This window comes from Diorhabda carinulata, chromosome 8, assembly GCF_026250575.1.
Source record: "Diorhabda carinulata isolate Delta chromosome 8, icDioCari1.1, whole genome shotgun sequence".
Taxonomy (NCBI): Eukaryota; Metazoa; Arthropoda; class Insecta; order Coleoptera; family Chrysomelidae; genus Diorhabda; species Diorhabda carinulata.
Genome location: NC_079467.1, coordinates 7,299,240 through 7,326,012, shown reverse-complemented (window position 1 = coordinate 7,326,012; position 26,773 = coordinate 7,299,240). Strand labels below are relative to the sequence as shown.

The following is a 26,773-nucleotide window of genomic DNA, read 5'->3' as shown; positions in this document are numbered from 1 at the left end:
GATAAAAGAGAAGAACAAAACAGAAGATATCATCAGAAGCAAAGAAACATAGCAAATATAACATATAAAAGAAAAAAGAATGAATGGCTGCATAAGAAATTAGGAAAGATAGAAAGAAAGAGGAATATAAAACGAGTAAAGACTTTTATAAAGAGATAAAACATCAAGCCACTACCCAAAACCAAAAGGAATAAGAGATAAGAATACAATATGATTGGGAAAATATGGAAAGAGTACTATGAAAATAAATTGTACGAAGATTAAATAAAACATAACAGAGGAAAATTCAGAAATGATGAAAGAAAAAGAAGAAGAAGTAAAAGGCGCAACTAAAAATGAAGTAGATGAAGAAATGAAAAGACTACGTAATGGAAAAGCCCCCAGAGAAGATAGAATAGAAGCTGAGCTGTTAAAATACGGAGGATAACAAATTCATCAACTTATCGAAAAAAATCTGGAAACAAAACAAGGTCCCAGAGGAGTGGAATACTGGACTAATTATACCTATACACAAAAAAAGAGATAAAGAGGAATGTAAAAACTAGAGCCATAACCACTAACATTACATATAAAATACTCGTCAACTTGATAAATAGAAAACTCAAAGCATACTGGGAGACTACCAAAATGGGTTCAGACTAGAACGATCCACAATCAACGCAATCTACACAATAGATCAAATAATACAAAAAATATGGGAAAACAATACAGAGCTAAAAATAATCGTTAAAGATTTTTAAAGAGTGTTTTACTCAATTAATACACAAAAAAAGATTTAGAAACTCTAAAGATAACCAGAAAATTAAAGATATTAATAAAAGTAATATTACAAAACAAGAAAGCCAAAGTAAGATATCTGGAAACACTAACAGAAGAAATAAAAATAAACAAAAGAGTCAAACATGGCGCCTCGATCTCTCCAGCTCTCTTCAATATGATTTTAGAGAATGTAACGAAAAAAGCAAAATTAAATAATAAAAATATTATAACAAACCAAATACAAGCAGTAGCATACGCAGACGAATACAAGAGAAGAACTAATAAAGGCAATCAACAAATTGAAAAAAAAAAGCAGGAAAAGTCGGTGTACAAACAAACCAACCAAGGTAAAACCAAATACATGAAGATAGCAAAACAAGATGAAAGAGAAATGGACCACCTAAGGACACACAAATACGTATTGAAACTGTATTCTCGTTCAATTATCTAGAAGTGAGAATAGGACACACGTCTAAAGAAAGAACAAGAAAGAGAAAGGATGTCGAACATTTGGAAAAAAATGAAAAGTTACTCAAAAGCAAGAATATTAGTAAAAAGAACAAAATAAAAATATATAAAACATCAATAAGACCAGTGATTGCGTACGACATGAAAAATCTGCCATAAATCAGAAGGAAGAAGATAATCCAGAGAAAAATACTGAGAACTATACTCGGACCACATATTACAGGAGATAGAGAGAGAAGGTTGAAGAAAAATAAAGAAATAGAAAGAAGAACTGGGAGGAGAAAATATAATAAGTCATGTAACAGCACAAAGACTAAATTGGTCAGGATACATTATGAGTAGGAAACCTTCAGAAATGGTGAAGAGAATAACACAATAGATACCTCTATGACTAAGAGGCAGAGGCAGACCAAGAAATACTTGGAAAAAACAAATTGATGAAGATACCAGAATACTGGAAAGCAGAAAAGAATGGAGAAAACTGACAAACGAAGCTAAGACCAACAAAAAACTATATCAGAGGAACAAGGGGAGTAATCCACCCCAATAAAGGGATTTGTGGGCGACCCAAACGCTAGCCAAGAAGGCATTAAGTACACTTCTATTCTATATAATGAATTCAAATAATTAATTATTGAACTATATGTAACTAGAAATGACAGTAACATTAGGTAAGAACTCTGATTTACGCAGGCAAGTGGATGCTTTTTCAGTGAACAGAAGTGTACATTGGGTTCTAAAGGTGACATTATAATCAAGTTAAAAAAGAACTCGCTTTTGAAGCACATCAAACTAAAAAGTTGAAAATATTTTTAATGAGTGCTACACGCATTTTTCACAATAATACTAGAATTTTTCATTCATTACTGTTTTAAGCTTATTTAAAAAAAAAATGATTTTCGACTTTTTAGTTTGATGTGATTTAGAAGAGTGTTTTTTAAACTTTATTTTCCACTTTGTAGTTCGATTTAGAAAATTTTTTTTCAAGTTTCAGTCATTAGTATTGTAAATCTCCAACAGAAAGTGCACGGATATGAAATTCTCCTCGAACAACATAATAAAATTTAAAGTGTTAAATTCTAAAATAATACTGATGCAAGTAGTATGGTAAATCTACAACAGAGAGCAGACAGTAGTAAAATTTGTTTCGATGTAAAGAGAGAATTTGCAGTTATCATGTCTAAAAAAATTTGAGCCCAATACCGGCGAATCCAGAGGTTGACGCCTTAGACCGCTCGACCTAACTAATGCCATTAAAGTGATGGGATATACTAACAATAACAAACCACTAAGGAGAGTTAGAAACAAACTCACAATAAAAAAATAAAGGGAAACATATAAAGAATAAAATCACCACAAATTTAATAAAATTTATTTTGATTTAAACTGTAAATAGGTGGAGGAAGAATTCGAACACATTCCTAGGTTTTATTGATTTTCTCGACTGAAGTGAGAGGTCGATAACAAATTAACTTTTTCAAAAACTCGAATGTTAAATCAGAATAAATCAGAAGTGACTACTGCATGGTACGTAACAAGCCGAATGGCATGTTACAAGATAAAGCTGACATTCTGGAAAGATGGATTGAACATATAATGAGTATTTCATCAGAGGTGATTTCGAGCCGTCTAATAACGAGGAGATGTTTGACGCCATTGTGAAGGTGCAAAACAATAAAACGCCCGGAATTGACGAGGTGCAACTTTAACTAATGGCGTGGACGCAAGAAGTAATACCGGAAAAATGTATAATAGGAATAATATGCCTGATACATAATAGTTATCTGTATTCCAAGGATTGAAAGTGCTACTATTTCAATAAAGTAGTATTTCAGCCGCGGCGTAAACAACATTTTTTAGACGACGCATAAGAACGTAACAAAAATTTCTTCAGGAAATTGAGGAGTTTTGGATATTTGTTGTTGTGAACATCTTGTTTTATTGCGAGAGTACTTTTAATCATCGAAAATGTAGACCATAAAGTAGAACTTTTCCAGATTTTAGATTTTTCTGAAAAATAATCGAGGACTACGTTTTCCGTTGAGTTTTTCGCCTTTTTCTAGTGACACCACTTCATAAAGAGCTCGTACTGTTTTTCGTATCTTGCACGAGATTTATCAGGCAACCAATTAAGATCGGCTGCATCGCTTTCGGTTAGGTTAGGTATGTAAATGAATACAGAACGAACAGCTTTCTTATGGCGTCGTCTAAATACGTTATTTACGAGGTTGCCAGAACTAGAGGGCTGATTCAATAGTTCGACCAAATGCGAAACAAGCGAAGGGGTCATATCAATACAGTTTTATAAAAGGAAAGTCTTTTGTAGATCAAATGTTAACCATAATACAGATAATAGAAAATATCAATGAATTTAATGTACAGACTCAATTGCAGATTATTGATTTCAAGCAACGGACGTCATAGTTTTTCCCGAGAGAGGGAGAGAGAGACATTTGCCTGCTCGCTGTTCAACTTGGCGGTCGAAATTATATTTATAAAGGCTGGTATTAATACCATCGGCACGAACTACAATGAAAATGTATAAATATTGGCGTGTGCTGATGATCTGTGTATTATTAGTAGATCACTAACAGCTTTGAAAGACGCTTTCTCTTGTTTGGGAACCAAAGTATCCTCCTAAAAAATTCACATAAGCCCAGTTTGGACTTATGGGTACTTGGATGATGACGAAAACTATGGAGCAAAAGCTCCTAGTTATTGAAAATAAAATTGTTAGAAAAATATATGACACGGAGAAAATAATCAGTGGAAGATGCGTCATAATCAAGAACTTGCCACTTTGTACAAACACATAGACGTGGTCAAGTACATAAGACATGCAAGACTGTGGTGGGCCACAATACGTAAATGAAGAATAAAATAGCCGAATGGCATATTACAATCGGTTACTAAAGTTCCTTTACTTTTGAAAATTTGGGTTTTGTTTGGTAAAAATGCTTTTCTCTCATCATTTACACTTTAATATGAATTTCTTATATCTTTTTGTTGCATTAATAAATATAGATATCTATTCTCTTTCTTTCCATTAGCTCTTCTTCTTTCTGTACAGTTTCTTCCCATCTCTTTTTCTGTATACTTTTCTTTCAATATTATTCAGTTACGTTTCTGGACAGCGCTACTAGTTACTAAAGTTACTAACTAGTAGTGCCATCTGTTATGTTTCATTAAATAACATATGTAGTGATTAGTTAGTGATTCCTGCCAGTAGTTAGTTTCAAATGAGTAGCTTCGTGTATAGAAGGCCTTAATCTTGTATACTTTCTATTGAAATTGATTTGTTGAGAATCCAGTCGTTAATCCATACTAACTTGGTAAGCAACACTATTGCATCTTCTACGCTGCATTAGTGGTAACGTACAATCGCCATTTTTAAATGTCTGGTTTCCGAACACAACAAAATTTTCGTTTAAATGACTGAAAGGAGAATGTAACTCTTGTTACATGCTTCAAAGGTTGAAAAAAATTTGTGTATACCAGATTATCTTATCGAAATTATCTCTTTAAGGCTTATGATTATACAGGGTGTTTCTATATTCGACCGACAAAGCTGTATCACATAGAGATCTCAATAAATGATTCATTTTGTTATAGGAATACGAACTCTCACCTGCAGCAAAATGAACAGATGCCCCAACGTGTTGAAACCACATGTCGCTCACTCCTTTCAACAACGTCATATCTCAAAAATCGGCAATTTCGAGTTAAAACTATTTTCTGATTGTACTGAAAGAGTAGTATGTCCTTGCAAGATCGTCATATTCTTAACTCAATACTTGGCCTCTAGAGACCAGTAGTGTCGTTTCTGCGTCATAAAATATTCCATCAGTGTTTATTTCAAGAGCGTCAGAAGCCAGTTGGTTTGAATGGTTTAGGAAAAAATATCAGTGCCATTAGGGAAAAAGTGGATTATTTTTTCAAAACAAAGTATAGTACAAAAGGTAAGTGCAATTTCCATTTTTATTTTTGTATAATTATATTTAGGACATTATTGTATGGAAAATGAAAAGCTTATTATCGTGTTTTTTATTTGATTTGTGACGTTCTTGCACAATCAGTTTGTGAAATGTATTGTCATATTTTGACTTATGACGCTATTGCCAATAATGCTTTTTTCCTCATACAAAATGGTATATTGAAAATGTGCAGGTTTATTTTGGAATATGTCATTATTGTCAGTAAAAAACCTACTGTAACTTGCTACTTTATGGATTGTCTTCAATTAGTAATTAACGTTTCTCATTCTCAGTTTGATCATTATGATGACGTCTTGAGGAAAAAAAATGTTGGGCCTTAGCTTTAAACATCGATCAAAATGAAAATTTATCAGAAAGTGGAGGAAAGAAAATTTTGAGGTACATGGACTATAATACGAGATTTTACAACATTCATTTCATGTTCATGAACTTTTGTATGAAGACTTCTTTGACTTGAAATGTTTAGCCTCTGATATAGGTCCTCTTCGTTTAGTAAAAAATAAGCAAGATCAACCTGTCAAATTCTTAGACATTAAAGTAATGAGAGTTCAACAAGATTCGCCAAATTCTGTTTTTTATAAACATTCTTATGCAGAACCTGATTTCATGGAAGCCTTAATCATTAGAAAAACCTGCCTTCGACGAAAAACCCAAAATATCAGACAAAAAAGGAATGACCTGATGCGACTGATTGAAAAAAAATTCATACCAAATGTTTATAAAACATTTTATGAGAATCTTTAAAATTATTTTTAAATGTTATATTCAAATACTTTTACCTATTATAACTTTTGAATGATTATCTTTTGTACGTACATAATATTTTCTTATTTTGTTTAATTTTAGTTTTTTTTTCTCTCATAATTATACTCTGCGATAATTTGTATGACAAAATAAAACAATATATCTTTTATTTGTGTTTTGATTAACAGAAATTCTGTTGTCTTTCCCAAATTCATTCTTTTGTTTTAGACAGCATTTCATTGGAAGATGAAATAAAAGTAATTATTTAAAATATAAGGAATAACTGCCTATTCTATCTTTGCAAGAATAACTCAAGATCTGTTCATTGACAATACCGACATAGTTTGACATACTCCAAGCACCTCATCAGAAAGTTGGGAAAATAACGTCATAAATAAAAAGCAGCTTTTTTCAAAATTTATAAATTTTGTACAAATTTTTCTTCAACCACAGAAAAATTATCGGCTATTATCTGAAAAGAGGTGATGCGCATAGTAAAAAAATCAATTGGAGTCTGAAAAATTATTTTGAATTCATTTTATTCTACTTTTAAAGTTTGAATTCAATCTCCTGAAAAATCTTGTTTTTTAAGATATGACGTTGTTGAAAGGAGTGAGCGATGTGTTGTCTAATATTTAACGTATTTAATTACCTGCAGATTTTTGTTTATAGGCAAATTTCTACAACATACAACACCTTTCATTTTAGCTCCATAAAAGGTTATTAGTTTTTCAACTAAAAATAATCAGGTAATTTAAAATAAAATTACAAAAAGAATTTGCTCCAATGGCGTAAAAAATAGGGGGATAAAAGTGACAACTAATCCTGACAAGGCGCCACTGGTTAAATTTTTTCAAAGTTTGTTTATGTCAAAATATTACTATTAAGGAGCATATTAGTCACTGAATTTGAAAAAAAATTTAAAGGCGTTCTTGATGTATGGCAAATTTTTTATTTTGATTTAAAATTTTGAACACCCTATACCTTAGCAACTAGGCCCCGTAAGGGTTCGTATTCCTATATCGAAATGAATCATTTATTGAGATCTCTCTGTGGTAGAGCGTTGTTGGTCGAATATAGAAATGAATAAAATAAAAAAAATATATTTCAAAACTTTTGTTTTTTAAGTCTCCATTTGAAAATTTAGTGCATATGTCTGCTTGCATATGTTTATTCGAAATGCTCGTTTCAGCTAAAATAATTTCAGTTTCCTGAAAGTGGACCCAAATTTCGTTATTTTAAACCGAATGCTTTGGTTTTTATTAAATTTTTGGAATTTACGTGAAATTTCAATATAACATTATATAAGGCATGGTATGTCCAAAGTCCACCATTTTTTAATTATTTCACATTTTCGAAATTTTAGGACACATGCAGCTCTCCACTAAACAAGTTATATTCCAAGGTTTAGTTGAGTCAGGTCTAATATTTTTGAGATTTGGACAAATAACACAGCTTTCAAAATCTGTGAAAACCTTGACGAAAATTTATATAAGGTGTTCAGAAAATGGTGCCGAATTTCGCTATCTAAAAACTGCGAAAACTTAATTTTTTCAAATGGCAAACCCCATTTTTCTCTTTGCCATTGGATTCTACGCTTTAAATTAAGGGGAATTCGTTAGTAAATTCATATATCTCTAATTAACGGTTTTGGTAGAAATTTGAAAAAACTGAAGTCTTCATGGTTTTTAATTGTCTGTTGTCTGGAGCGACTAAAAAAAACTAACATATCAACAAACAAACAATGAAAACAGCTTGACGTTTAAGCGTTGCAAAAGTGTTCCGTTCAGGATTTATTAATGAAAATTATTTCAATTGCGATATCCGGATAGACCACGACCCACCTCTGATACACTTACGCGGCTCATTCATAATTGTAAAACCCATCAGTTTGTAGCACTGTGAAGCAAATTGAAACCTATCGTACACAATGAAGCCAATGAAATTACAGTCTTGTGATACTTCAGAGCGTACATATCCTGAAAATTCATTAACCGATGCGGAAAGAGATTTGGGAATATCAGAGATAAGTATTCACAGGATTCTTGAAAAACACCAGTTCCATCAATCTCGTTAGCACAAAATTAAAAGCCAGGTTTTAAAGAAAAATTGCTGTTTGTCAATTTATATTAATTAAAACTCAGCAAGATGAAATTTTTTTACAAAAGAATGGAATTTTTAACCGGCGTAGCTCCTATTATTGGAGTGATACTAATCCTCACATGTTGCCCAAAAGCCAGTTTCAAGGGTACTGGAATTTCAATGTTTTTGCTGCTATAAAAAATTACAGAATGTTGGTGGTACATTTATAATCTTACTATTTAAATTTTAGGGTGAATTTACTTCAAATTTTTGTTTATTTCAGGTTAGAAAATTATTTTTACCCACTAAATCTGAATTGGAATCAGCTGTGGTATCAGCACGACGGAGCCCCACCACACGGTAGTGCGCTTGTAAATAACTTTTTACAGACTCATTTTGAGGACTGATGGATAGCACACGATGGACCGCATCAATGGCCTCCCCGTTCACCGGATATCACTCCATTAGATTTTTTTCTTTGGGGTCGTATAAAAGATATCGTGTATGCTTCGCCGCTAACTACTAAAAGAAAACTGCCAGGAAAGATTTCGGAATGCAGCCACTCAGCACAGATTTGTGAAATGATTAAAAAATGGTGGACTTTAGGCATACTATACCTTGTATAAAGTTATATTGAAATTTTACGTAGATTCCAAAAAATTTATAAAAACAATAGCATTTCGTTTAAAATAACGAAGTTTGGGTCCACTTCCGGTTATACCCAGAGAACTGCAATCATTTTAGCTTAAACGAACATTTCGGAAAACCCATGCAAGCAAATTTTCAGAACACTAGTCCCGGTACTTTCCCATATATACATATCGATTCAGCTCGTCGTGTATATAAGTGTGACGTGGCTTTGGTTATTTCCGAACTGTTTATAGGGGTCGAAATATAGAGGGTAGTACGTTTTTAACTTGATATTCTATATTCCTTTCACCGTATTTCAAAAGTTCCTCTTTTTGATCACCTTTTCATTGATAATATAAGAATTTATAGGTCCTATAACTTTTGAAAAAAAAAAAATGATTTTGCTTCAATTAAATCAACACTATATTGCTTATTGTCAAACTGTATTTGGATTTAGAATCAATTGAAGATTTATCTATTTATTATTTTATATTTACATTCAGTAGGATTTTTATGTTGTATGTATTATGTATATTATAAATGGACAAACGATTCAAAGAGTGTCCAGTTTCAAATATCTTGGTGCTACATCCCGATAAGGAAATAAAATGTAGAATTGAGGTAGCTCGTACAATATTTTTTCAAATGAAGTCACTCTTCTCTAATGATAAATTAAAATTTCAACTCCGGAAACGGATCATCAAATGTTACATGTGGTCAGTTCTCTTATATGGTGTCGAACCATGGACTTTAAAAATATCTACCATTAATCGCTTAGAGGCTTTTGAAAAGTGATTATACGAGGACATATTGAAAAATTCTTAGCATACTATATAAAAAACTAAATTTCAATGTCAAAATATTTTATTACTCAACATATTCTTCTCTTAATTGGATACATTTATTACATAGAACCTGCAACGTCTCTAGACCTTTCAAAAAAATGTTTCTTCATGCTCTGCAAACCAGACCTCTACAGCATTTATTACCTACTCGTTGGAAGAAAATTTACGACCTTTTAAACTTTTATTCAATTAAGGAAAGAGATGATGGTAGGACGGAGCCAAATCTTGTGAATAAGGGTGTGTTCTAGTAATTCAAACCCTAAAACACGAATTTTTTGCTAGGCAACATGAGATTTGTGTACAGGGGCGTTGTCCTGCAAAAGCAAAACTCATTTGGATAACTTTCCGCGTCTTTTCTCTTCAATTTTATCCCATAGAGTGGTTAGTAATGTCGAATAGTAATGTCCAGTTATTGTTCTACCCTTATCCAAAAAATTAATCATGATCACTCCATGGCAATCCCAAAAATCTGAACCAAGAACTTTTCCAACAGATTTTTCGATACGAAACTTCTTAAGTCTGGGAGAACCAAAGTGTCGCCATTCCATCGATTGTTGCTTTGTTTCTGGATTGTAGAAACGTACCCAAGTCTCATCTATAGTAATAATTTGGTTTGAAAAGTCTACATCGTTTTCAAATCGAGCACAGATCGAACGCGATGCTTTTACTCTTTCACACTTTTGGTCAACATTCAAACATTTGGGGATCCATTTTGCAACAATTTTTCTCATGTCCAAATTGACGTGAACTATATGATGAACGCGTTCGTATGAAATATTCAGTGCTTTAGATATCTGTTTTAGCCTAATTCGACGGTCTGATTAAATCATGTCATGAACGGCATCGATATTTTCGGGAATTGACACAGAAACTGTTCTTTCCGATTGGTCATCATCTTCAATGGAAAATTGACTTCTTCTAAAGCTTGCAACCCAATTTATCACGGTCGCAAACGAAGGACATTGATCACCAAGGGTATCTTCATAAATCTGCTTATCTCTTAACGCTTTTAACTACAGGTACTTGATGATGGCTCGTTACTTCAATTTTTCGATTTTCACAATTTCGGTGGACATCTTTTTTCTTTTAATTTATTGCGTAGCTCTGGTTTACTTTTTTGACGTCAAACTTTACACTGACTTCTAATAAGTTATTGTTCGTTGCTATGGTAACGCAATATTTTGTTAAAGTATGGAACTGGTCTAGGCTAACTACATATCAATACATCCTCGTAGCTACTTTGCACCTATACCTAGAAGAAATTTTGTACAAGACTCTACATTTTATTGTTCTGCTTCCAAAATACATAGACTCCTCCCAAAGGAAGCTTTTTTAACTTCTTCTTATATCCCACTTCCCCAGGTGTTAGTACTACTCCTTTAAGGTACTTGAGCCTTGAAAAGAAATTGTCAGGACATTCACAGAGTAGGTGCTCTGCTGTATCTGAGGCTTGCTCGCAGAATCTGCCATGCGCTTAAGGTGGTATTTGACCTAAAATGGAACCTTGGGGCACTCCTGTTTATAGTGGGAAATGTATGGATTAGTCTACCACCGTAACGCAATATTTTGTTTATGTTTGGAACTGATCTAGGCTAACTAGATATCAATACATACTCGAATAGACGCATGCTCAAGATACCGTGGACAGCTATGCAAACAAACGATGCAGTCCTTAACAGAGCAAATGCGGTTCATGAGTTGGTGGATAACATTAAATGCATCTTATTTGGGACACATAATGAGTGGTAGCCGGTTTGGTATCCTCCAGTTTATTATGATGGGTAAAGTTGAAGGTCGTAGAATTGGAATTGGAAGGAAACAAATCTCCTGCTTGAAGAATATTAGAGAATGGACTGGGATAAGAGAAGCAGTTATTTAGACTAGCTCAAGATAGAGAGAGTTTTGCCATGCTGATCGCCAACGTCAAGGGGACTTGAAACGGCACGCTAAGAAAAAGGATTTCTTCAGGTAAAATAATAATTTTTCGTATGCGATATTAGATAGACCAAAATATGGAAAGATCTTGGTTACCTTTTATCTTGAATCTACATCTGAGATTTATGAGGTCTCTACATTATGTAAAGAAACGACAATAAAAACTCACCGTGATCGAATCTTTTAATATTCCTATCTAAAAAGTAGTATCTGGAGAATACGACTGGTACAATTGGTAGTTTATTTGTTACAGCCATATGAAAAGCGCCCTTTTTGAATGGATGTATCTTTCCATCGTTTCTTCTTGTGCCTTCGGGATACACCCACAACTTAATCTACAAGTAAAGAAAGAAAATTTATATTACGTTGATTTATGATTGTTATACAGGATACTCCGGGACTTGATGCATGCAATTTCGGGAATGAGTAGATGACGTGAAAATAATACTGTAAATGAAAAAAAATTCTCATACGACCCTTTGTTTCTGAGTTATAGGCCATTGAAGTTGCGCAATTAGAATTTCATGTATATTTTCTAAATTATGAATTCGAACATTATAAATTGTTAATTACATGTATGTCCATATCGTATATTTGACGGAATAAATAATTCTACTTTACTCTCTGAAGGCCAGGGGCGGCTCATACCCAATGATTAACAATCCGTAACGTTTAGAGGGAGAAAAGATAGCGAAAATTAATTTTTCAATCGATTTTTTAACAAAATGGTACTTTGTTGAAAAGAAATATTTAGATTTTGAGATCGTTGTACCGGGTGTCCCGATAAGAATGGCTCTCGGCCATATCTCGGGAACCGTTTATAGTACAGCTGCGGGAAAAGAAATTATGACAAAAGTGACCTCGGGAAAACCTGGAAATTATTCACAGAGTTATAGGTCCACCGCTAGAGGGCGTAATTAAATACCAAAATTTATGAAATGAATAATTTACAAATTTTGCTTAATTAAGATGCATTTAAACTATGATTATCGTATTCTTCAAGAAATTCAGCGTATATTTCATTTTAGAAGTTTTAGTCTATCTCTTGAAATAAGAGGTGGGGGGAAGCGGGAACTTTATTATGAAAAAACGCCTGAAGTCCAGTTCTACTTAATCTATATATATAAACTTAGTCTTTTTGAAGAGATCTCCTTTCTACCAATGTAAGAGTTATAATTTCGAAACAACCCAATGAGTAACTTATACGCTAGAGGGCGCTATTTATTTATTTTTTTAAATCTATCTATCCTTGAAAAATTTTGAATGGAAACATGCAGTTTTTGTTTTGTTTGGGGATATTGTATGGCATATACCCGAGCCGCAACAGTTGCAGTTCTCATACATTCAAAGTAAATGCCTATCATATCAAATGCTTCTTCGTTTCTAACAATCATCTTAGATATAACTTTTAAGTAAATTTTATATCGAATTTAATGCACTCAAATTGGTAGATGGGACACCCGGAACATCCAAGGAAACCATTCGCCATAAAGAGAGGTTATAAAGAAAATTATCATAAATTGTAATTATTTATTGCAAATACTTACAGGGAGTTATTAAAAGAGATTAATAATTAAAATATAAAAAATAACATTATTCCTAATAGGGGGATTGGTCGAGGAGGTCTATTTGCATGGTCATGATATTGCCCGCAATTAAATACAATAGATATATTTTATGAGGATATCTTAAAAGCTTGATCGATAGAATAAACTTCCATTGTGGCGCTATAAGACGGAATCTTGGAATACTCTTCCAATTGGAAAGAAATATCCTCCGTAGACTCCGGAAGTGTCTAGGTATTAACTTCGAAAATTTATTAGTTTTTTTTTTTCAGTTTTTATTTGATAATTTGTAGGCAAAATTTTTGTACAATTCAATTTTTTCCATATGTAAGTAGCATGATTTTCGACAGTAAGTATTGAACATAAGTCGCGCCTGGCCTTCAGATCGTAGTGTAGAATTATTTATTACGTCACACACACTCTACATGGACATTCGTAATCATCCATTAAAACATTAAAATGTGCGAATGTATAATTTAGAAAATATACTTAAATATAAGTTCTGATTTCGAAACTTTAAACACCTATATCTCAGAAACGAAGGGTCGTATGAGAATTTTTTTAATGTCACAGCATTATTTTCACGTCATCTATTCACTCCCGAATTTTTTGCATCATGTCACATAATTTACAACAAATTATTTCATGAAGGATTCAATATGAATTTCATTTGTTTCATCACTGTTGTTTTTTCGTTAGGTCGCAAATAAGAGACGTTGAGATAATACGATAATTTTATTACCGAAAGATTTGTACAATCAATCATACTTATTTTTCTATGAAGTAATCATGAAGGTTGAGGCATTTCTCACAACAAAAGACCAGCTTTCCAGTATCCTCTACAAAGAAGTCTGCCCAGTCCATGAACTCAGGTAAGTCCTTGCAGCGTATTGAGCCTCTTCGTTGGTAACGAAACATTGTCCACCTAGCCACGCCTTCATTTCTCTACAGAGGTTATAGTTTTTCTGTGCTAGATTAGAATTGAAGAGTAGGTGGTCAGAGACTTCCGGTTTGAACTTTTGGATGAAGTTGTTTTGTCATATTTGTAGTGAATTTTATACGTTTGTAATTTGATGAAATCTTCATGAGGCATTGTAATGAAAATCCAAATCTTCTTAATATTTTCAGATAAATTGACAGAATCGTCGTTACTAGACTCAGTAAAATCCACATTGGGTTCAGACAAAATACACTCAACTCCCCCAAAAAAATTAATGTTTGGGGCTGAGGAATAGTCAATATTAATGTCCCGAGTGCATTTGACATGCACGAGAGGGCATTTTGGCAGACTATTTCCTGAGAAAAATTTAATTTAAAATAAACTTAATTCTGTGTTTAAAATTTGTTATTCTTTAAATTATACCGTAGTTGACGATCATCATATTGGCATTGAATTGGTATCTACGGTAACTTATTGACAACAGTTTTGTTCGTGAAAAAATATTTCAAAATGAGTTTACGTTTTGGGCAGAATTCCACGCAAGTAAAGTTGTATATTCTAATTGCATTTTCAATAATTGTTCCTTTTCTTAAAATATAAAATTAAACCAAATGATGTTTATTAATCCTAGACGAAAATTTGGCACTAGTGCAAATTATCGATAATTTGCACTAGTGCAGAATTATCGCTGAAATTTGATCGTTGCTAGGTAAACATAAAATATTACAGCTTTTTGGTTGGCTTAAATTTTTCGAAGGAAATAGTCAAGGGGAGATTGATTGGTCCTTATTTGTTTCGTGGAAATTTAAGAACTAAGAGATATTTGGAAATCTTTCTATGACATTGCGTGCGGACCTAATTGCGTCATTCCCGGATCCAAATAATAGGAAAACTTGGATCTTCAGTATTTGATTCCAGCAACATGGCGCACTATCAAATCATGGTCTTAACGTTCAAAGATTTCTGGACAACTTGTTTGAAAACAGGTTGATCAATGGAACGGTTCCCTAGGTCACCTGATTGTATCACCCGTTGATATATTTCTATGGCGACATTTGAAAAGTCAGGTTTATATTAAACTCCAAAGCAATTCAGAAGACTTAATGGAATGAATTACAGATGAAATGCCTCGAATAATCCAGGAGATGATTGAAAATTGATTGTAAATCAGATCTACCATCGTCTTGGTCTATGTAGAAATAGTTTTTAACCCTCACGTTCTTTTCTTATGTGACCCCTACTCAAATTATTTGTTTGAAATGCAGAAAAGCAAGCTTCATCAAATAATGTAACAAAACCTAGCCTCATATTTAAAAAAATATTGATGACATCATAACATAACATAATTTGACGTTTTATTTTTTTGACTTATGTGAAAAAACGCGGGGTACTAATAAACTGTTGACGTGTTTTTTTTTCTCAAAATAAATATTGTACTTTTCATAAATTTTGACAATTACTTTCTCAGAAGTAAACCCAAAGAGGAAAATTCTAAGGGCCCAAGCTTGGCATAACTATGTAGAACTCTGGGCTAAGCTTGGTCGCCAAAGGCTGGGCCAACCTTAACTGCCAGAGCTGGGCCAAGCTTAAATGCCTGGGCTGGGCCAACCTTAACTGCCAGGACTGGGCCAAGCTTAACTGCCAGGACCGGACCAAGACTTATTCATTACATAACTTTTTCTTCTTTATCTTTACTGCTACTTTCTAAATTATTATTACTACTGCTGTAAAAATTGCTATCACCAGAATATATAGAATCATTATTATTATCATCAGTATCCAAATTATGATTATTAAAAGCTTGTAGATTGCACAAGTCTGTACCACTATCGTTAATTTCACTCACACTTAAATTTTTTAAGTTTTGCCCGTTCACTATTGAGTTAAATTCAATGCACAGGCTGGGTCAACCAACATTGGCCCAAGCCAGGATGGCCAAGGCTAGGTATACCAGCCTTGGCCCGAGCTTGCGTAATCATTGGTATGGCCGAAGCTGAGTTAAGTAGCCTGGAACACGTATGGGCTAATACAGGTACGCCGGAGCTAGGCTTACCAGGACTGGCCCAGGCTTGACACCTTTGTCAACTCTGCGGTTTCCAGTATGGGAATGACAAAAACATTAACTCAAAAACTATGAATAGTTTAAAAAAAAAGAATTAGGCGAGATTTTGCTTCAGATCAGGAAAATTAAAGTTTACAAAAATGTTTTTTGTATCAACTAGATATAGTTATTTATTATACAAGGGAAAAAAGTACTAGATTTTAGTTTGAGTTTATGTGAGACAAAAAACGGAAACTAATATCTAGTATTTTTTCCGTGTATAATTTTCTGTGACAAAAAGAAACGATGGTTGGAATACACACCGAGGTGGAAACAATTTCATTAATGTCGAGACATTAGATATAGTTAACTAAGACGCGAAGCTATGATCTCTAGACAATTTCCTACGGAGGTTTGTATACTATTTTATTTACAACCATCATATTTTGATCAAAATTATTCGTTCTGAATACACCTGACACACCTAAAATATTACATAAATTATTGTTACTGTTGCTATATGGTAAACAACTGTCACCAATATAAATAAATGTTAGATAAATGGATATTAAGTTCGCGAATAATGAATTGAGAAAACTGTTCTCCTATGAAGAATTGATGGAATGTAAACCACCAGAAAGCACACGGGTTGGAGCCAGTGTGCATCGCTTCCTAAAAGCTATTTAATTATATAACAAGTGGTATGAAGAAAAAAAGGTGAAGAATACCAGTTCCAAAAGTGTACTCTTAGCATATTTTGGAGCACAATCGAGAAAAAAGAAGCCGTTCACTTTGTGGGCAATGTAGAGTATGATTCGAACGATGCTACAAATTGAAAAAAAAACTGATATTACGAAACATAGGAAACGACAAAATATGGGTCTCGGGCCCAAGAAATCGAACGTATTTTCCAGTAAAAATTTCGGTTGAAATTCCAGTTTCTAAAACACATACAAGTAGATCATTTTTCATTACTGATCCAGTATGGGTAAATATCATTCGAGACTACATGAAATTGAGAAAAAAAAACATAGAAATCGATAGATTTTTTGTTCAGCTTAGAGCAGGAATAGTAAGAAAATAATCAATTGGGCACAGTACAATAGCTACTTTTTCCCCAAAAATTGCTACTTTTTTGAATTTAGAGGAATCGAAAAGCTCTACAGGCCACGCTCTAAGAAGAGCTGCCGCTACGTTACTTGCTAAAAGCGGTGCAAATGTACTCCAATTAAAAAAGCTGGGAGGATGGGAATCTGGAACTGTGGCAGAATGTTATGTGGTTAGACTAAATGGAGAATACAACCAAAACTGCCAATATGATGTCCCAATGTGCCAAGTCTTCTGAAGCTGTTGCAAGTAGTTCACAATCGTCAGTCATTCAACAGCAAAGTTATTTGTCGATCAAAGAGATAACTGTTGTAGACGCCAGTGCTGGTATAGTTCTTCCAATATCAATTGCAGATTATAACAACCCCTGTCAACAATTTTGATTGATCTACCATAGTCGTGGATACTTCATTTTATAAATTTATTATTTTAATAAATACTTTTAAAAATTTGAATATCTTATGCGAGAAAGTATTCGTTAAAATGCAATCGAATTATTATAAATTGGACGGCATTATACGCCGTTATTTAGACAGATGCACTCAATTATAGTCCTACTTGAAACTTGGAAAAAAATCATTATTATACCTCGTTAACTTGCTACAACTGAATTAATTACATTATAAAACGTAAATAGACGAGTAAAATGTACCTGCCTGTAAGCGCGTTTGGTTTAAACAGGGTACCAGACGAGAACTCTGCCCTTGTACCTCATTAGTTTTTTTTTCTGGAAAACGAAATTTCAAAGCAAAACCCATAAATGAAAATAAATTCTTTGCAAATAAAACAAAAGAAAAAACAACATTTCAATTCCCAATTATCTTTATAAATAATAATGCTAGACAGAATCGTCTGAACTAGAGTCATTTAATTGAATTATGATGGGTTGTAAAGAGAGTGATAACCACATTTTCTTCTTTGATAACATGTTCAACACAGTTTTTCCAAAGCTCTTGGCGGGCTGCTGCTAGAACTTTCTTTACGAGTTCTATAACCTCTTTACTCAGTTCTGGAGACTGATTACATTTTCGTAATTCTGATTTTTCGTTTGCCAATATTAACTCTATAGGGTTAAATATGCAATAGTAAGGAGTTAGACTGAGAAGAGTATGACCCTGTTCTTTGCACAGCTTGTCAATACAATAAATTTTCTCTAAGTCTAGACCTTTAATAACAGTAAGCAATTCTTCGTTTGTTGGGCGTTTTTTACGATCGCTGACTGGAATGAGATTTTTTTCAGGCATAAATGGTGAAATTTGAACTTTGTTACTACTATTATTTGGTATCTTAAAGAGTTGCCGCGAATGGTAGGATGCGTTGTCCATAACGATTGCTGACTGTTAGTAAGAAACTGTTCATTAAACCACTTTTCAAATAATTCTGCTGTCATATCTTCATGATATTCAGCTGCAATGTTTTTAATTTTTTTAGCAGATATTAATGAAGTATTAGGCACGAAACCGTCTTCACTTCCAGCGTGTACTATTATGATTCGCTTCCCTTTAGAACCCATGACCCATTCAAACAGCAATTTTTACTATGGTCAACCCAACCGAAATTCACTACATCGTGACATTCAAACTATATTTCATCTAGATAAATTATGTGTCTATTGGAGCTTCTTTTATCTGACGCAAATCATCTTCGGTTATTGCCATCCGTTTATTCAGTTTTTTGTGTGCTGACAAAACTTGACACAATGTTTCTAAACTGGTATAATTGTATTCCGGATAACCTACTATCTTTTGCTGTATTACTTGTAATGTCCTACGTATAAAATCTTGAGTAGCTTTGTCAACTTATTTCAGTTTTTCTTTACATGTTTTTCGGTTCTGTTTATAATCCACAGCAACCCCTTTCGTGACTACTCGATAAATGGAAAATTTATTTACTCTAGTTAATTCAGCGATTCTTACTATGATTGCATTGCATTATCAGATTGCTGAATATTTTCCTTTTTTAAACATTCGAATATATTTAAAATAACTTGCTGTGTTTGTATATCTAAATCTTTATTATTAAATTATTATATTAAATTCGCCCATGGTCCAAAGAACGCCCATATTTCTATTTATTTAAAGAAATTTATTAATTAAATTAATCTCGCCAATCCAACAGAAATATTTCGAAGAAATTGTGTACATAGAGCTTGGGCCAATAGAAATGAATTTATGTTTACGATTCCATGTTTTGATTGGTAAACAATGGAGATGAGAGTCCACGTGGACTGACGGTTTGTTACATGTTTACTGAACGGGGAGTAAACATTATTTCCCATTTCTTAATTTGTAATGAGTGCCGTGCGTATTTATGAAATATTCATTGTTCTCTGCATAACTGTTTTCTGCAATTAATATTGGATGAACTATACTGATCTAAATATTTCTATAAATGCTTATAATTATTCAAAGTTCATCATTAATTTCAATAAGTAGTTTGTTGTATTTTAGTTCATTGTTGGTTTTTAATGTTTGCCATTAAGTAGGTATTATAATATTTCTCAATCTCTAAATATAAAAAATATTCATCTAGAATAGATGAGAAAAATTTTAACGCTCACAATATTTTAGAGGGCGGTTAATAAAGAAGTAATGACAGCATTGCATATATGCATCGCATATAATAGTATATTACACTAATAGTAGTGTAATATACTATTATTTACAACCATATATGCAAAGATTTTGGGTCGTAGGCGAGAGCATCACAACGCGCAGTGCAAAGCTCTCAAATTTCTGCTCATGTGGTGGATACTCTTCCTCTTTTAGCTGGTAGAAAATACATAATGAAATCTGAGTTTTTTGGCAATATATCATTAGTTTCGCATCATTATCTAACTATTTACTTTTTGTCTGCAAATTCGTCAGTTGAGACCGTTTTTTTTTTAATTAATTAAATAAAGTTGATCTATTCCACACGTGTCACTGCCAAACTGTACCTTAGTTTACCGTTTTTTGCTCCCGCTGTTACAGAGGGGGAATGTTTCAGATTGACCAATACAAGAATTTTCTACTTTCTGCTTTGAAAAGATCGTGTATTGGGGAAGCTGCACATGAGAGGTTTGCTGCGAAATACATGCAAAATATGCGTACTTTCGACCGAGGTATAAAGAAAATGTTATATTTGATCGTTCAATCAGGGTTGAAAATGACGGTTATCGTACCTGGCAAAAAGGATTTTGTGACGAAGGAGAATTTTTTGATTCTCTCAAACTATATTTTCAAAATGTAACATTTTAGTTTTTAAGAATATTTAAAGATTCAATACCACAAATTTTGTTTTTTTAGAATGAATCCTTTAATACGTCGGCTTCGGCTTCGCTTGAACTCATTTCTTAGTTCCTTTGTTCGAAATTTTAAAAACGCCCAATCCTACGTGACAATTTTTCGTTTATATATTATCAGAATCCCACACAACCAGGTAATTATGATACCAATGTATAAGGTCCTTCACGACGAGCTGAATTGATATGTAGATGGGAGAATACTGCGACTAGTGTTCTAATAATTTGCTTGCATGGATTTTCCGAAATGCTCGTTTCAGCTAAAATAATTTCAGTTTTCTGAAACTTCCGGTTATAGCGTAAGTGGACCCAAACTTCGTTATTTTAAACGGAATGCTATGATTTTTATTAAATTTTTGGAATCTACGCAAAATTCAATTCAATATAACTTTATAATATAAAGTCCAGATTTCTGGATCTCCGGACATTAGAGGTAGGCATAATAATCACGTGAAATTAGACAAAGAAGGTATAAGAATACATATATCAAGTTTTCCAACATACAGGAGTCACTATTCTAGAGAAAGGTCTTTAAAAAATTATTTGACCCCGACTTATCGGTTTCAAGAATGTTCAGGTTATATGAGAATGGGTGCAAACAAGACAACAAAAAGGCAGCAAAATTGAGCTATTATCGTAAAATATTTAACGAGGAGTACAACTTTGCATTCCATCCACCGAAGAACGACACATGTGCTAAATGTGACAATTATGTAATGTCAATCAAAACTTTTAATGATGACGATGAAGAAAAAAAGTTGGCTCTAGAAAAAAAGAAGCAAGCTCATCTTAAGTTAGCAGAATATGCTTATAAAAGGAAAAAGGAGGATAAAGAAAAGAGTAAATCCAGTACAAATTATGCTACTGCTTCTTTTGACCTTGAGTAGTGTTTGCCTACGCCTTATTTGAGAAATGGTGTCTCCTTCTACAAGAGACAACTGTGGACGTATAACCTCACAGTCTATCACACGGCTGTATTGGGAAGTCAAGGATCTTGTTACCTATGGAATGAAAATATCGCAAACCGTGGAGGCCAAGAAATTGCCTCTTACATTCGAAAATTTATAAAATCCATTTCTCCAGAGATAGAAGAACTCCACTTGTACAGCGATTCGTGTTTTGGCCAAAATAAAAATATATATATGGTCGTGATGCTGTGCCATTTAATGATAGAAGTCAAAAACGAAAATAAAAGTCGATTAAAGTTGATTTTTCATCATTTCATGGAACCAGGGCACACTCACATGGAAGCTGACACAATTCATGCTTCCATAGAGACAGCCAAGAAAAGGACCAATGCTGATATTGAAGTACCCCACGACTGGTCCAACTTTATTAAATCAATACCGCGAACACCACCATTGAATGTAATTGAAGTGCCTCAATGTGAATTTCTGGATTTCCGTTCTTTGATTCGTTCTAGACTGGTCAATAGAAAAACCACCAATAAGGATTTAGAGACAGTGCACTGGGCTAATATCAAGGAGCTGAAATTCGATCGAGACCATGAATATCAGTACTTCTACAGATCGACACATGAAGAAGAATTTAAGTTAGTTGACTTGAGGAAAGATCCTTTACGAAAAAGACTCTCTGTGCACGAATTTTATGAGTTGCTGCCCTTAAACATACACCGTTACCGTTGGACGAATCAAAATTAAAAGATCTGAAGTCTCTCCAAAAGTATATTAGCAGCTACAATCAGCCCTACTATAATAATTTAAGATCTTCCGCAGACTTAGAAAAAGACTATTTACCGTATGGGCCTGAATATGATGAGGGAGAGGAAGACATGTAAGACTTCTCTATTAGAAATCTGTTTCGTTATTGAATTTTGTTAATTTTTTTTCAAACAAAATTACAATATTAAGAATTAGCAGTTTGTTTTATATTTCATTACTGTATCATTTCCTACCATTATTATTGATTTTTTGTTATAAATAAAACTATTTTTTCATTAAAACCGTTACTTTTCTTCAGATTTGTATGGCTAAAAAGGCCAATCTCCATTAATCCTAAATTAAACCTAAAATGTCAAGAGGCCAATGTCCATGAAAATGTGGGAAAAATATAAAAAAATAGAAAAATCAATCTAACAGATTGTAGTGAGAAAAACATTACTGAATTAAAAACTACAACTTTGAAAAATAATAGTACAAAAATTGTAGTAGGATTCTTAAAATTCCTCAAATTTAAATTGGGTTTCCTGTCATTTGACAAAAATAGACATTGGCCCTTTTTGTTTCAAGGTACAGATATAATGCATCGTATTATTTCAAATTTTTGAACTTTTTGGAAACACTAACTCCACTAAAAAACTTATATTTCTAAGTTTAAGTGAGTCAGGTCTAATATTTTTGGGATTTGGATAAATAACACTTACAGCTTTCAAAATATGTGAAAACCTTGACAAAAATTTATATAAGGTGTTCAGAAAATGGTGCCGAATTTCGCTATCTAAAAACTTCGAAAACTTAATTTTTTCAAATGGCAACCCCCATTTTTCTCTTTACCATTGAATTCTACGCTTTAAATTAAGGGAACTTCGTTAGTAAATTCATATATCTCAAATTAACGTTTTTTATAGAAACTTGAAAAAACTGAAATTTTTATGGTTTTTAATTGTCACCTGCCGATGGCGAATAACGAATAACAAAAGTTAACGAATCAAAAATTAAAATACTACACTAAGAGGACAAGAACAAAACTAAAAATTAAACTAAAGTAAAAGTTCGATATGGTTGCCCCAACTTCCGGATATCGCAAACGGAAAGTATCGCAGCCTTGTTTAATAACCCTATCACATTCCCCGTATATTACAAGCAAATTGAAATAATCTTTGGGACCACTTCCAGTATAACCGGAAGTTTTAGAAAACTGAAATTATTTTAGCTGAAACGAGCATTTCGGAAAACCCTTGCTGGCAAATTTTCAAAACACTAGTCCCAGTACTTTCCCATATATACATATCGATTCAGCTCGTGAAGGACCCTGTATATAATGCTTCATTAATGATACCAAACAAAACCTTATTTGCTTTGCAGCGTTTTCTGCGTAGGATTTAAGCTATCCACAGGAGAAAGCGCATCATTTTCCTCCCTTGGTATATAAATAGCTATTTCTTGTTAATCTTTATTGTTATTTTTAACTTCGTATTTAAGGAATATCGAGATGATAAGGACTGGTGGATTTTCATAAATATTACTATTTATAAAAATGTTTTTATGTCTCAGATAAGACGAAGTAAATAAAAATAATTTAGATACAATTAGTTCACATTCACACAATCAAAAGATATAGAAAAAAAAACAAACGATTTCTTAAAACGTTATTTAAAGACAGTTGTTTCAAGTTGTGAAATATTTTTTTTATATATTAGGAGATTTATAATTCTTGTCTAAGGGCAAATAATTTGAACAAAATTATTAGCGGAAGAGCCAGTAACCAATTTCAGGTGGTCATTTCAAAAGTCACGAAACTTTTTACAGTAAATCTTCTATGCCTACTGAAAATGAAAAGCCATTTCCGGCATCATTGTGTGGCCGGGGTAGACTAGGAAAAATAAGATTTATTTTAGTTAAAGTATCCGTCATAAAATTTAAAAAAATTACTTTCGACTATATTTTGTCTTTATGGAATTTTTGCCAGAGCATTCACAGCTCTCCTAATTGTGGACAGAACGTTATAAATATTTATAAAAAAATCTATTTTTGTTATTTCATCAGTCTTTAAATTTATCAGAATAAACATGATAAGTGAACAATTAATAATATACAATACCAGATTGAAATTCTATAATCAACAGTTTTCCAGAGCTAAAAACGTGTCCGTGCGAGTACAAGTAAGATAGTAATATGGAAACGTGCGGATTAGAATGAGACTTCATTACATGTAGATTTAAAATGATACATAATGCAATAGAATTTTTTTAATATTGTTGAAACATGATTTTGAAAGATTTTTCTGTACCTCTGACGCAGATATACTCTAGATCAGTAGTGATAAACTCCCGTTTTTAGTGGGAAATATATTGATTAGTCTACCACCTCATTATTTTGAATTAAAACGCAATGACATCTGTTTAGTTGGTTTAAAAAAGCCAAAATAATTTAATTTGGTTAGAACTATATTATGATCAATGCTTTGCTAAAGTTAAGAAGCGGAAAGCAAATAGCCTTTCCTAGATTTTGTCTAGATCTTATGTCATTTACCAATTGTTAACGTACCGAAAAATTTCCTACAGCTTGATTGATTGGCAAGTATATTGCTAGACGAGTAGACAAACTCGCTTGTTTGGTTGTATATGTGTCTTTCTAGGATTTTTGATACCACTGATAATTTGTTTATTGATTTTATGTCTTTTGCTTCTATAAAAATGAATATATATGAATTCCAAACACACACGTTTCGTATGTTAAAATTTCCATGTAACATTGGCCTCACACATTCAGATTCGGCAATCACACGAATTCTTAACAGACGGTCAGATCGAACAAGATTACCGACTTTTTCGAGATTTTCATTTGTTTTTGACATCGACCCGAACGTGAATCATCTCGGTCATCTTGAAAACGCTTAAATCACTCAAAAACACGCGGACGCGACAAACATTCATTGCCATACACTCAAATTAATGAATTACAAGTTTCAGTAGCAGTTCTTCCAAGTTTCATGTGAAATTTCACAACAATTCATTGTTTTAATTATAGTTCGATCATTTTTACGACAAAACAAAAAAAAACAGCCCCTATACTAACGAAGGCCACGGCTATACTGGTTTGTCAACGGACACAGAAGACATCGCCTTTGAAAGAGTAGGCGTCAGGCTAATCAGCTGACAGTAACTAATCTTTTGAGCATGCTAACTTGTTCTGTTCTCAAATAATAATAATCAAGAGTTATGGAAAGATATTTTAAGATTGCTATACATTTGAACCTAACGTATACAAAATGTAATTATGATGCTACAGTTACATATCCTGTTTAAGATTGTACAGGCTGTGGAATTTATAGATTATCACCGAATACCTATTCAAAGTATTTAATGATTGCAGTGTTTCCTGGAATATCAAGAAATAACAAACAGTAGCTGCATCCTTAATTAAAGCTGGAGTGGTTAAGAGGATTAACAATTAGTATAAAATTGGTAAATCTTCAGCTGATAATAATATATATGAGGATCATAATGCATGTGTAAGCAAAACAAACAATCCAACCAATCATAAAAGGGCCTAACACATAAGGAAAAACATGCAAAATAAGGTTGTAACTCTTAAAATTTTATCCGCTGATCAAGAACCAGTCGATTTGATGACCAAACTTTCCAATTTATAGATAAACTGGAAATCACGGAGGGATATCCATGCTACAACTACGAATACTGGCCCAAATACGGAAACTGGAGTGGTCAAATTTCAACATTTCTAAGGGCTCAATAGGCTGCAATGAAAAATTTTTAGAAATAATGAAGAAGTACAATGAATATTCTATAATTTTCATGGATGCTTCTCTAGACAAAAGATCGGGAGCATGCGCAATTGGGTTCACTTAAAATAACCAAAAAATGAACATTGCTCGAAGAATCGGGAACCTAACTCCAATTTGTACTGCAGAGATGATTGCAATTAAAGAAGCTTTAGAAGAAATTAGCGAAAAGCAGGATAAAATTACAATCGTTTCGGATTTGATGAGTGCATTACAAAAATTATCCGCTTTTCGTTTAATGGGGAAAAAAATATCACTCTATATACCAAACAACTAATCATGTCTAATATGGAAAATGGAAAAGACGTCAAATTATTATGGATATCAAGTCATTCAGGAATCACAGGAAATGAAAAAGCGGATAAATTAGCCAACCAAGGAAGACAACGGCCAAGAATCAAAGAAGAATTATGGAAAATTGGACTCAACTTTATCGAAGTGAGAGCAAAATCAAAGGAAGAAATTTCTTCTCTATAGAAAATACGCCTAGGAAAATTCCATGGTTCAACAATGCTAAACTAACAACTGTGGACAATTAGGAGACTTGAACAACACTTTTCTTGGATTCATGAATTCACGATTAGATCATCACAAAATGACGAATTGTACAAAGATCTGCTTAAGTATAATCAAGCCCCCATTAATATATATTCGCTGCTTTTGGCTTCAGGGTAAAAGTCAGTTGAACTCTTAGTCAAGTACCTAATGAAAAATGACTTAACCCTCTAAGTAAACAGTAGGCGCTTATAACCAATTATGTAACGCATGGCTTAGCTTATAATAATTGTAGAAGCGTAGATAATCCCTTTACCTCCATAGAAGCTACTTTCTAGAGCTATTTCCTTGTCCTACTCTCCCGGTGCAACTCTCTGTGAAATGTCCTGAATACACCACA

General features: G+C 33.0%; 1 protein-coding gene across 2 annotated transcripts in view; it reads right to left on the bottom strand.

Annotated features, from left to right (window-relative positions):
• LOC130897505 (1-acyl-sn-glycerol-3-phosphate acyltransferase alpha) overlaps positions 1-26,773 on the bottom strand; it is a 103,160-nt gene that overhangs the window by 26,877 nt on the left and 49,510 nt on the right. For both annotated transcript variants that reach the window (XR_009059716.1, XM_057806399.1), the window contains exon 4: positions 11,628-11,793. Coding sequence is in view for 1 of the 2 variants with exons in the window: in XM_057806399.1 (XP_057662382.1) it covers positions 11,628-11,793 (166 nt within the window). In the remaining variant the exon portion in view is untranslated. The remainder of the gene's footprint in view (positions 1-11,627; positions 11,794-26,773) is intronic.